We start from the raw sequence: 14,220 nt of genomic DNA, 5'->3' as shown, positions 1-14,220 counted from the left end.
TTACAATATTGAGACATTCTAAATGTATGTATATGAAAAAAAAAAATCAATGAAATATCAAATTATATCAGAAATATGTTTTTTGTCCGTGATATAGTATTTTAATATTGTTAACACAGAACAAAATACTAATGTTCATTTATATTCTGGATAAAAGTGTACTGTATTTTTTTCCCCCCAGAATATATCTGATTTATGTTTCAGATATAAAAGGGCCAACAAACTATACAACTATAAATCCAATATCTTTATTTATTTATTTGTATTAATTGAAATATTTGTACTAGGAAATTCTTTCTTTCTGTGAATAGAAGTTTAGTGTTTTAAGACTTACATGCTTTTGGAGAGCTCTGAGTTCAAATATATTAACGAGGGGGGGGGGGGGGTTTGAAGGGTTGCTGGTTATGAAAATGACCTTCATCGTGTACAAGCTTTTAAAAGAGCAGAGGTGGAGGTGGCTTCCCAGTGTCCTGTGCAGAGAAAGCAGCCCCTGTGTGTTTACACTGTATAAATAGAGAACCCCTTTAGAGTGTGTTTACTTTTGTTCTCCTGTTTGCTTTTACTCTATATTGTTTTGATACCCATCAGTTCTTTTCCTCAGGCCTGTGTCCACGCCATACCCCAGCACCTCTACCCTTCCCCTCTGTGCGTGTCATGCATGTGTGCTGAGAAATTCATGTCTCTGTAGACTCCTAGGGCTGTTGGGTTGAGTAAGTGGACAAATACAAAGTGAAACAATACTCTAACCAAGTTAGCTTTTCTTGTAAAATTATACAGGCTTTATAAAGGTAAACTTCTGCAGTTCAACTCATTACACGGCTGACAGCATTATAGCTTTACCTATGATCGGGTGATTTAAATGATGGATGAATTACCTACAGCATATGACACGAGAAGAAACAGGCACTTGCAATATCTATCACATATTACACAGCTGAAGGAATGAGCTGAAATGTTTGGTCTGTATACCTTTTACTTTGGGGGTGCACAGACATATCTCAACCTCAGACTGACATTCTGCAGATAGAGCTATTAGCTGTGCCAGTCTTGTTCTGGGAAAACAATGTACACCATAGTCCAAGAAGAAGTGAGCAACCTTCCTGCACAGTCAATACAGTAACTTCAGTCTCCAAGTTCATGTTCAGCATGCAATGGCCCTCTGTAGTTGGCCAACATACAAGGGCAAGAGCACTGTTTGGACCCAATAGGTGGAAATTCCTGGGGTGAAGGACTGGATATGGCAGAACTACCCACTTCTGAAGGGTGAGCACTATCAGCTGGGAAACATTTGGTTAAAGGTCTATTGAGGATGAGAAACACTGCACCAATGTGGCAAGTATATATCGGTAGAAAGTGAATAGTGGACCTCTTCCACTCTGTTACTGTCCACCCTCCAGGACAGGTTTCCCTTGAAAGACCCTGAAATATTGTATAAATATAGTAGATCTGTCTCACTGAGGATCCCAAAACTACTCTCCGCTTGACCTGGCCTGCTTGGGATTGCTAGATGGCCTTTGCTCAGTGCACGAGGAGCTGAGGCTCATGGGAGACACACTACTCTACAAGCCAAGTACTGTCTCTCTTAGTGTCTCTGTTTTTAAACAACACATGCGTAGTCCAGAGAGTGGATTGGATTGCCCCCCCCCCCCCCCCCCCCCCCCCCCCCCCCCCCCCCCCCCCCCCCCCCCCCCCCCCCCCCCCCCCCCCCCCCCCCCAAAAAAAAAAAAAAAACCCACAAAAAAACAAACTTTGGTAGTGTTTTTACATTGTCACATTTACCTATAATAAACTATTTAGCCAAGTAATATGTAGAATCCCATACCAATGTCGGAAGCCAGGTTTATTTGTATGCCTGTCTAATAAAAATAATAATTATAATGACTTATAATATGGCAACTAGCTGCCTGTAGAGACCCCAATCTGGAAATATTACATTTGTACACTACAAACTTCAACAGGCATCTAGCAGTAGAATTTGAAATCTTACTGGCTTGGGATCACTACCTTGATATATACTGTACATTCGTTGTTAGGTTTAACCTATGCAACTTTTAATGTCCTTTGTGATCTCTACAGCATTACTAAAAATAAACTTCATAACAATTTAGACAAATGCTGACATAAAGTCTTTATCAATCTCTTTACAAATAAATTCAAAACTAAATCCAACTGACATAAAATAATTGATCCATAATCAAACCGAACTAGAAAGGCATGTTTTCCAAGTTCACAAAGGTCTCACTCAAATGCTGGCTGGATTTTAGTCTTTTAAGCAGGGAAAGGGATCTGACAATATGTTGTGTGTGTGTTATGTGACATGTCTATGACATATTATACGGTAAGTGATAATAATCTCTGGGGTTTGGTCTCATCATTGGAGCTGCTATCATTTCAGTTCTGCCACACAACCTTGGTGTGGGTCACTGAGGCATAACCTAGCTATTCCCAATGGATGTTATTAAACAAAACAAAACAAAAAAAACATGAATTATTTAAACCGCCTTGACAGGGTTGCCTTTTAAATATGCACAGTCAGTCAGTCTACATAAGAACCTGGAAGGTACTTCAGTGGTAGGGTCCCTTATAAATAATAGTATAAGTATAAATAGTAGGGCCCCTTATCTCAATAGACTTTCATTGTAAAATATATATTGTTGACATTGTTAAACCCACCTTCTAAAACGAGTCTTTACACTTACTGTAAATCCTGGCATATACATGTGTTAAAAATGACTGTGTAAAGTTACAACATTAATGAATGACAGTAAAACATTACACAATTAAAAGATAAACTCGCTTTACATCATTGCATAATTCTGTTTGGCCATGTGTTGCCATGATAAACAAACAAATAATAATAATTATAAAATAACAATAATACAAAATAAAAAAACTTAAAGTTTTTTCAGTCTTTTTAATATCCCGTTTTTAATATTTGACTGTGTTGGATTTGACATTCCAGCAACGTGTCTCAGTTGGGGAGGGGACTGTCTCTTTAAGGAGTTACCTGCGCTTGTACGAACTACGAACCCTTAGTTCTGGTAGGCTTGGCTTAGAAGAGCGAATTCTTTTTTGCCAGAGGTTAGAGAAACAGAGAGAGAGAATGAGCTGCGGCAGCGAGTAGGCAAACAACACAGACGTCGAGAAAGGGGAAAAAAAAAAAAAAAAAACCCCGTGGACAGCCTACAATTATGATATACTGTACAAACTGACACTACAAATCTATCCATGCAGAGAGAGGGTCAGCTAACTAACAACACAACAGTCAAGGAAACTTAATGAAGAAACCTGTTCTGTGTTATTCGAGGGGAAGAGAAGTGTGTAAGACTTGCACTGGTCTTCCGTAGTGAATTATCACAATAGTTTTTTTTTTTTTTTTCTCTTTGTAGCTGGAAATTGTGAATAATATTTAGACTTTCTTTAATGTGTATTATTATTTCAATTTTTTAATTGCAACCGTGCAGAAGAAATGCATTATCATTTACCATGCTTCAGTAAAGAAGAGTAATACAACGTGTATTGCGGAACAAGCACTGGGGTGAAAAAAGAACGCCAAGCAAGACGAAGAGAATGGCTTCGAAGGAAAGATTATACGAACTCTGGATGCTGTACTTCAACAAGGTGAGTTAATTTAGACTTCACCTGTGGATTTCAGTGTTGATTTAATTTGCCACATACATACAGCGACAATGTCGTGCAGTTATAGGTCGCAGACAAAGCTCATTAAATACTACTACTACTACTACTACTAATAATAATAATAATAATAATATAATAATAATAATAATAATAATAGAAATAAATAACTCCCCGTTAAAATAAAACTGGTTTGTTTTTTAAATTCAAGGAAGCTGGTCTGTGTGTGGGGTTGCCGTGGTCTGGGTAGCGCAGTGTGGGTGATGCATTATCACGGGACCTTGATAATTAACCATATTCGTGGTTTTTGTAGTATTTTAGTCGTTTATTTGCAGTGGTAAGTTTGCAGAGTCCCGTTTTAACAGTGGCTTTAATTATTTTCCTCAAAGAATCTAGCAAATCGCGTGTTGTTTGCTTCGATGTTGTGTACAGTGCAGTGGCACTTCCTGGTGATAGGTTTGCAAGTTACTGAGTACACACTGTCACTGCACAGAGAAGTTGCAGCAAACGCGATTTCTCCTGCTGCCTAAATGTCTGCCCTTACGATGTCGATACATATTAATGAACCCTTTAAAAAATATCGGAATTGCTAGTATTAATGCAAATTGATAATGGCAAATTGGTTCTGCTTCCCGACGGTGGATACATACAGTTGTCTTGTTACGTTTACACATTTAATGGTTTGATTATGCGTTTATCGATTGCTTTAAAAAACCCGGTGACCGTTTTTAAAAAAACAAAACAAAAAACAAACAAACAAACAAACAGGTCAAACAAAGTCAGCTGTGATTCTGGGTTTTAGGTTAAAGACAATATGTGCCTAGTGGCCTCTTCTACTGGCACTGTGGGTTACTGTAAGGCTGTCCTTTGCTCCTTCTCTGGAAAAGTTGAAAGAAGCGCCTACAGCTGGATTAGCTCAACACGGGTTCAGCTCTCTGCGGTTATACTGTGCTTGCCTCCTAACCAATAAGATTAAACGGCAGTGCCCATTGAATAGTGTTTACTTTAACCAGTCCTGGGGTTAATTACAATTGTAATTGTAGATTAATCTTGGCATACCTGTGGAATTTCACTTGTAATTGGCATATTGATACATTAGTTCAATTACACATGGCTTTAAGGGTTTTAAGACACACTAATGCCACTCTCCGCTGTTTGATAGGGTTGACAATAGTTAAAGATTTAACATGTCAGAAATACAGTATGCCCGTGAAATGCAGATGTTGGCTTTTGTGTGTATACAGCTGTAATGACAGTATACAATGTGAAGTCATTTAATTCATATTCAGTATTTGTATCCTACTATATTACATATTCACATTTGTTTAATGGACATGTATGTAGTCTTCATCTTGTACACAGGCTGTGCTGTTGACATTTAATTTAGTTTGCCATGTTTCTGCTTAGTGCTGTATGTGGTCTAAATCTTAATGGATTTCCTCAAGCTTTGTGTCATCTGCAGATTTGACAAGTTTGCTAATTATCCCCTGTACAAAGTCGTTGATAAGAAACTTGAGTGGTCCAGTGTGGCACCCCAGTGAGTACGATACATTGCCCCGGTTAGAGGTCTCCCCTCTTACAAGTACTCTCTGGCTCCTGTGTTTTAACCAGTTCTGTATCCACTTGAATGTACATACTTGCATTCCCATGGATTGCAGTTTGAGGAATAGCTCTTAGGCTCTCTGTGTCCATCATTGTAGTGACTTCTTCAAAGAAGTCTAAAAGGTTTGTCAGACATGAGCACCCTTTATTTAATCTGTTTGCTTGCCTGCTATGATGCCATTTCCCTATACAGTAGATGCTCCTCTATATTGATTCCATGATTTTACATGTTATTAAGGTGAGGTGATGGGTCTGTAGTTTCCTGGTTCTGCCTGGTCTAATGTGGGTATTACATTTGGAATGCGCCAGTAGTCATTCAGTATATTGCTTTGTCCCTCAGTAAGCACTATTCTTGGATTACCTACTCATAATGTTACTTTAAATAAGATCAGTGCTTATCAAGGGCTGTACTGTAATAGTTACAAGCTTAAAATAGTCCTGTAGATGATTGAGTATGATGTATACTGTATAACACAGAGTGCGAATAACTGCTACTAGTGATCCTCATACATTGGTAGTGATCTTGCTTCACTGAACTAACTACTGGCAGGGTAGTAGTTCATGCATGATGTGTTTTTAAAGCTTGTTTTGATTAATTAAATCACTGTCATTGACTGTCTTTTGAAGAGGAGTTGGAGTTGATTCCTGTGTTTTGAAGGATGCCTGATAACTGCAGCTGCGGAACCTGACACTGGATAAAATTCATATTTTTACCTCTCATGTGTAGCCTATATAATACAGTTCTGCTGTTTTCTGCATTGATATGAGGAATGAATATTTCACTGCCATTGGTTATGCACAGCTTCTTCCTCTGTGCCGGAGAATACCTCATACCATGGATGTCCAGTATCTGACAATACCGAGTCAAAATGGACTGCACCCCAAGATCTTCAACCCAACAGGAAGTCAAGACTGACACAGTAACCTATAATTAACTAAATCAGTTCTGTATTTAACAAATCATGAATATGCCAGCGTGAAATTGTGTGGTGCTACTTTATTTATTTATTTATTTATTTATTTATTTATTTATTTGTATATTTAATACCCTCTTAGTTATTTGCTAACTCCTTTTTTTCTACTTCTTGTCAGATTATTATTAGCCAGTTGAGTGCAGAAGACATGCTGTGCATTCCATGACCTAATTCATACTGTCTGGTATTTCCCAAAGCACTATGTGTATGTTAGGTACGCTGCCTTTTGTGCAGGCTGCTCCTCTGTTGCAGTATGTATTGTCAGTGTTGTTGATGGTTCATCTTCATATTTATTTATCCTTTGTGTCACATTTTAGTCATGGCACCCTGGTTATAGCGATTGTGTATTGGTTGCTATGGGGCTGGACAAGAGGAGAGAGAACGGTAGTTGAGTGTGATGCAGTTGTTTTTTTTAACAAAAAATACGACCTCTGAATATTGGTTTGATTTCTGTAAAAACTATATCCTACTCTTATTTTTTTCTCACTGTAATTTACCTGCTTGTTTGTAATTTCTCTGTAAGAGAACCGAAACTAAATCTTCTCATAGATAGTAAGCACTTATATGTATGTATAATGGTACAGGACGGCATCTATTAAAATACGGGATGAACACATGATTTTCATGTCTGGATATTCGCTTATAATTTAAATATTATTTTGATTTTCAAAAAGTAATAAAAGCCGTTATATTGCTCTGAACGCAGGCAGAGACCACACAGGAGCGGGGCAAGGGGACGTGGCCCGTGTGTGTATGCCTTTATTTTACAGCAAGACCTTACAATATGTAACACGTCAAAATAGAAAAGTATCCCAGGAGTAAAGAATACATTGTGTAGGACTTAATTTACCCCAGTGAATTAACTACAAAACAAAGGATGTCAAGTAGCAGTTGAAGTTAAACATTGTTTTGTTTATCTCTGAAATAAATAGTACATAAAATTGACATGACATAAAATTTTATTTTTTTTCATTCCGTGGCATTGCAGTTTCTTCACAGTTAACTGTGGCCATCGACACATTTTCATAAAATAACATGAGGCTTGCTTGTGCCTTTTTGTAGCTGAACAAGCAACTGAAAACTAAAATTTAACTTTAAACACTTCAAATTAAACAAAACATGGAAATGGCGCTGTAATGAAGGGGGAAAAAAACACAGTGTTTTGGTTCTCATTTATTACATTCCACATAAGTCACAACAAAATATAGATAATATATACAGTCTATATAAAAATCACTACACAACATTTATCAGGAAGTTGGGTAATGTTTAAGCGAGGCATTTCAGTCCCATGAGATGCTCGTTCCCTCTAAAGCAGCCTAATGCATTTTTTGTCCCAGATGGCTTTCCATAGAGATCACTAAAAGGTGTGCATGCACAATCTGGTTTGTTTACTTTTTGCTGTGTAAAACTTTTAAATAGAGGCTCAAGGGCGCTGGAACTAGGGATGCTGTGGGTGCAGTAGCACCCCTGGTTTTGCATTGCTTTCATCATATACAGAGGTTGCAGTTTTGTTCAATGGCTTTCAGCACCCCCACTTTAAAAATTGTTCCAGTGCCACCACAGAGGCTCAAGAGCTGCTGTGTTGATTCCGTGTTTTTTTTAAATATATTAATCTCGCATATCACACGGATCTCTTTTTCATTTGAATACATGTCGGTACATTTTTAATTATGTATTCTGTTTAGAGATAGGTGTTATTGTATTACCCGAGGGACCTTGCAGTACTTCCTGATATACACATTTATTCTCAGTGTCTTTTTATAAGCAATACTGGGCAGTACTCTTGATTTATTTTCTCAAAGTAAACACTTTTATAAATAAAACAATTCTTCATTCCATTATTCAGTAACAAGGACAAAAACATGTAACTGATACATTTTAGTTTATAAAACATTCTGCTTCTATCCACTTTTTTGGATATTTTTAAATGTTGTAAAAACATGTGTATTAAAACACGAGACAGAATAAATGTTCTAATATAATTAAGTCAAAATACATCAGATTTACAGTGTTTCCCCAGTTTTTTCCTTTGCTATAAACAAGTTCTTGTGATGTTGCAATTGGGTTTTTCAGAATTTAAACAGATCAGGATTACTTTATCCAAAGTATCAGGATCATTTTGATCCTGCTGCGAAGGTGGATTTAACTTTAAATAATCCTAGAACATAGATATTTTGTTTGAATTTCGATAGAAAACACACTATATGCCCAAATAGAGTATTATAATACAGTACTCATTAAGTTTTGTTGGCAAATTAGCGTGAGTTTGATTTAAAGAAAAAATGCATTTAGTGGTTTAGCTTTTATCAAGAACAGCTTTGTTTTCCGTTTTTATTTCTATGATCAATCAGTCAATCTTTATTTTATATAACACCTTTCATAGTGGACCACCATCACAGAGTGCTTTACAAGATGCAGTAACAACAAGAAAATCCATGATATTTCAAATAGAGAAATGCATAATACATGATACACAGTTAAAAAAAAAAAAAAAAAAAAAGGATAATACGTCAAATACAGTGGAAAGTGCATCATACATGATAGTTGCATAATACATGAAATAGTAGCGGTAACACAGCAGCTAAATAGCAGGTATCAGGCTTAAAGAGCATGGAAAGCAAGAGAGAACAGGTGGGTCTTGAGACTTGATTTAAAGCGAGATGTCCAACAAATGTGTGTTTTTTGGGGTTTTTTTTTAAACTTGAGTGTGCTGTGTAGAAATAAAGATGTGGGAAAAATGACATATCTTTAATGTGAAACATCAATGGAGGATCCTTCTACAAGTAGTTATTTACAGTGGCAACCCTCACTACCCCTTCAGCAAGCCGTTCCTGTTGTGGTTGTGCTAACAATGCGTCGTGGTGTCCAGCCTGAGCCTCTGGCAGGTTGTATTTCTTTGTTAGGCTATATCATAAATAATGGCCTATTTAAACAAAAAAAAAAGCTATAAACTATTGGAAATGCTTCATAAAATGTATTTTGTAAGCGTGATTATTTGTAATCTGCTTAAATGTAATCCAGCAGTTACATTTTCTGCAAAAATGGATACAGATGATCCAGATAAGTCATCTTGATCACAAAATATAGGATTGCAAAATCCAGAAAATGTTTTATCCAGATTACAAGTTTTGAAAAACCAGCCCCAGGAATCGATGACATAAATCCAAATCACTAGAAGAGTACATTTGATATCATAGCCACACCAAGTTTCTCTTTTAATAATTTATTTTTTAAATTGTTAGCCCGTGTTGTTAAGTGTGACATAAAATTCTGCATTAAAACTCACAGGTGACTTCCTGCCACAGGCATGTTCTTTGTGTTGCAGAGGATCTAACCGGTGAAAGATGTAAATTGTACCGTAGTGCAGTGTGTCACGACCACAGAATGACATCGTGGAACAGCAGGGTTAGGATAACCAGTTCACCTGCAGGATCAGAATTGTTTTTTTGTCCTTTTTTGTGGTTGGCTCTGCTAGATGGACACGGATATAAATGGAGCAGGATCTGCTGGTGTTTCCCTCCACACACTGACTTTAGTTGAGTTAATTTTTGAACCCTTTTTACTTATCTTAAATTTGAGTATAGTGAAGAGTGTATTAAAATCGCCAACAAACGCCGGGCACACAAACAGGAACGTGACTGACTGCCCGAGAAAAGACAAACAAAAACCCTACTGCCCGATATCGAATCATCCATGACATACAGGCAGCCATTAGCTTCTTGAGGAATTCGAAGAGAAGTTTTTACAATTTCAGCATTTCTTTATTAGGCTCTGTTCTAACAAACAGTACCAGCTTGGACAGATCGTAACTGCTGATCAGACCCCCGTATTTTTTGACATGCCATACAAAAAGAGAGAAAAACAGCTGTGAGTAATCATGACTGGAAATGAGAAGTAGCTCATAACTGTAATGCTCTGTGTGACAGCAGATGGCCGCAAACTGCCTCCGTACGTCATTTTCTTATGTGCGTAATTGAGGTTGTCTCTTTCGGTGTGAATCTTTTTATTTAATGTTGTATTTTTTTGAGGGTGGGAAATTTGAGGGAGTCTTAGGAATATGGTATATTTAGTCATCTTCCTTCAAACTTAAATTTTGTGCATAATTTTTAAATATGAACACCATGCAAAGTGTTTTTATATATACCCTGTACAAGTATGAAGAGATACTGTATGAACACATACGAACAGATTCAGATATGACTTGCTGCACATCCACACACAGATAAACTGTACAGACACAACATAAACTTACATTACACTAGCACAGCTTCTGCCTGTGATTGTACATGTGAAGCGCACCCTTCCCCTTGTGTCTGTGTGTATATGTCAGAGGAAGCCAAAGTAGAGTAAGACTGGGTGCTGCACTGGGCTTCCTCTGAATGAATTCTGTGTATTCAGCAGCTGCTCCTTGGGCATGCTCTGACAAGCACAGCCTTATTGCCTCTTAGGGCTTGGCAGACGGTTCACACAGGGAACAGGGCCCAGGCAGGGTTGTCTGTTAACACTAGATCTGCATTGTAGAGAACAGCACCCAAACAGAGCTATCTTTTGACATGAATCATTGTAGAGAACAGCACCCAAGCAGAGCTATTTATTCACACTGATCACTGTAGAGAACAGCAGCCAGGCAGGGCGCTCTAGTCACACTGATCACTGTAGAGAACAACAGCCAGGCAGGGCTGTCTATTCACACTGATCACTGTAGAGAACAGCAGCCAGGCAGGGCTCTCTATTCACACTGATCACTGTAGAGAACAGCAGCCAGGCAGGCTGAGATTCACACTGAGATCTGCACTGTGCTGTAAAATCTAGCTATTCAATAGAGGGGAATTATTTAAGTCTTCCTTTTATGTATTAGTTTGAGCCATTCTAGGTTTTCCTGTGAGCCTCCTTGTAAGATGAGTAAATTACTTAACACATTTAAACATTATGGGCCATATTCATAAATGCTGGTAGTCATTTCTGGCCATTAAAAAAAATTACTGGGCAATAATTGGCAATTTTTTTTTTTTTTAGTATTATTATTTTCTCCCAATTTGGCATATCCAATTATTTTTAGGCTCAGCTCACCACTACAACCCATGCTTTGATTCGGGAGCGACGAAGAAGAACACACAATGTCCTCCGAAGTGTGTGCCGTCAGCCGACTGCTTTTTCTCCACACTGCAGATTCGCCATGCTGCCACCACAGCTGCGGCGTCAGAGGACAATGCAGCTCTGGGCAGCTTACAGGCAAACCCACAAGCGCCCGACCAGACTACATGGGTTGCTGGTGCGCGGTGAGCCGAGGACACCCTGGCCAACCTAAGCCCTTCCCTCTCTGGGTGGTGCTCGGCCAGTTGTGCACCACCCCCTGAGAGCTTCCGTGTACGGTTGGCAATAGAGTAGCCTGGATTCGAACCGGCGACCTCCATGCTATACGGTACATCCTGCATTGCAACATGATTTATAATACTACTAGATGTGATTTTCTGTCATGGATTGTTAGAGATTGGACCTAACAAATTGTCAGAGGTATGCAAACGAGCTGCGTCCCCTACTTATGACATCAAAAGCATACGCCATCACATAATGGCTACGGGACATGTATGGAGACAGGTTGTCTGAAATATCATATTGTGAATTGTGTGTTATTGACTCCCATGTACTGGCACATAAGTGCCACTTCCTATAAAAAACAAAGTGGCACATCTAATTAGAAACCTCCTGCCCATCCAGTAGTCTTCTTCTGCTTCCTTTTGTGATGTTTGTATCGTTGACGTCGTACAACCTGAAAGACAAAAAAGAAAACCACTTCCTGCACTGGCTACCTTCCTGGCATCCTTTTGCTCATGAGAAGTAGTGGAGGAAGCGTGTAAGCGTCTGTCAGTACAAGAACTTGCTCTGCAGTCTTTTTTAGCGTGACCTACTTTTGCACAGTACCGACACTTGATTGTCTGAGCTGCATTATATTTTTGAGAGGTTTTGATGAATACTCTTGATTGAAAAGTACACTTATAAAATATGGATATATCACAAAATAGTTAGAAAGAGGACAGGAAAACCAAGATTTTCTTCACTCTTCTGAGCACATTTTACATTGTTCAGGGATCGAAATAAAACTCCTATTGAATAGCATTTTCATTAATTACAGGTTTTACTACAAGCTTGATTAGCCACAGCATATATGTAACAAGCTCAGGTATGTCTTACTAAAATTAAACTAAAACCAGTAATGGCTCAAACTGCTACGCAACGGGAGTCTTATTTCCTTCCCTGTTGTTTTGTAGGGTGTCTCGTCATGCCATTTTTTGTAAATCACATCAATAATTGTACTTTTTTTAAACAAAGAATTGCACAGAATGACATCTGTACACAGAAATAAATATTTACTGAAGTTTTAATAAATCCTTGATACGATTTATTTTAAAGACCTTTTGGCAGTTTGATTTGTTTTTTATACTTATGGATAACGCTCATTTAAACAAAATGAAAGGCTTTATCCAGGTAACTACTTCATGAACAACTTGAGACCTCTTATTTGCGTGAGCCGATTGTTTGCAATAAGATGAACCTGCTCTTTCAGATAAAATGGGAAAAAAAATAATGCATCAATGCCACGGTGTGCTCTGTGAACTGTGTCACAGAAATACTGTGCAATTGGTGTGTCATTGCAAAGCACTCTTTGCTTTAAGTAAAAAAATGGCTTGTAATGGCTTGCGGGGAGCTTTCCAAAATCGTTTGTTGAGCATTGCAGTATTATTTTATGAATTGTATTATGAATTAATGCTGTATGTTTGTTCATACTGTATTTATTTGTTTATTTTTAAACAATCTTTATAAAATGCAGGCACATAGTAACAATTGATTGTACAAAATAACAGAATAAGAAAGAACAGAAAAGAGCAAAACCATGGGAAAGACAGCAGTTACAAAGATCTTTCCAGTTGGGGACCCCCATTAAAGTGAATTTGGTTTGGTGATATTCCTCCTGTTGAAAAAAAGACTGGTAAATGTATATCAATGTCTAATTTTTGATGGTATAGCCTGGAGGTGTGTGAATAAATAATAAAGCAGAAATACCAATATTCTTAATCTGATATCAAAATGCAATGAGCTGCACCCTGTATAAGCCTTGCATGAATGCACTGTAGCCATTGACTGTAGTACAGTAGGTCTGCTTGTGATGGAGCACTGCCTTGCTGTGACCCTTACCCTCATTTGAGAACCAATGTGAACCCACACATCTCCCTAAACAAATTAAACAACCTCCCCAATCCAGTGAAATGTGGGGAGCATTAGCAGATCTTATCTCAGTGACACACTTGAGTAAGATACACATTTTGTACAGAAAACGTAAACACCAGTTAAGCTTAGTACTTCCCAGAACCTGCCATTGGGGTTAGGTGGTGTGCCAGTGACTGGTTTCATATTTACTCTGAACCCTATTTTAAAGTTGTAATTCTGTGGTTCCTGCTACAGTGTGCTGTGCAGGGTAGTGACACTTTTCTTTCAGAAAGCGGGATCTGCAGGAGATTCATTACGTGTTTTGCGTTTGCATAATTCTCCTGGCTACACTCTTTGCAGAATATTAGCTATTCCACACATCAGTTCTGACTAATAGCAAGCACTAGATTTTTTTTTTTTTTTTTTTTTTATCTTGATGGTGAATTAGTTTGAACATCCAAAAAACCTAGCGCTTACTATTAATCTGATATTGTGATGACATGTCTACCATAACAAACATTTAATGGAATGTCCTTTGATGGGGGGCCCAGCACAACAGTGTCTGCCAGACTGAATTAAAGTAACTGTACTGTAGCTAAAACAATTATTCCATGCTCATACCTGTTGTTTGCTTTGATCCAGAAGACACTGCTGAGGGGAAATAATCAAGTGTTACAGGTTTCCTGAGAATAAGGCTTGGAAACAGAACTGTCCTTAGCTGAATGCAGTACTAGATATGATGTGTTAAAATGAAAATACCTTTGTTTAAAAACTGAGGCATTCGTTGGAAATGTAAGTG

At 38.0% G+C, this 14,220-nt stretch overlaps 1 protein-coding gene across 2 annotated transcripts in view; it reads left to right on the top strand.

The window, feature by feature from the left end:
* The first annotated feature begins 3,025 nt into the window (after positions 1 to 3,025).
* Positions 3,026 to 14,220, top strand: part of LOC121312970 (neurobeachin-like protein 2) — a 124,027-nt gene continuing 112,832 nt past the window's right edge. For both annotated transcript variants that reach the window (XM_041245012.1, XM_041245010.1), the window contains exon 1: positions 3,026 to 3,621. In XM_041245012.1, coding sequence (XP_041100946.1) covers positions 3,571 to 3,621 — 51 coding nt within the window. In that variant the 5' untranslated portion in view covers positions 3,026 to 3,570. The remainder of the gene's footprint in view (positions 3,622 to 14,220) is intronic.

This window comes from Polyodon spathula, chromosome 3, assembly GCF_017654505.1.
Source record: "Polyodon spathula isolate WHYD16114869_AA chromosome 3, ASM1765450v1, whole genome shotgun sequence".
NCBI classification, from domain to species: Eukaryota; Metazoa; Chordata; class Actinopteri; order Acipenseriformes; family Polyodontidae; genus Polyodon; species Polyodon spathula.
Note: the sequence above shows the minus strand (reverse complement) of the source record. Positions and strands in the feature narration are given on the sequence as shown.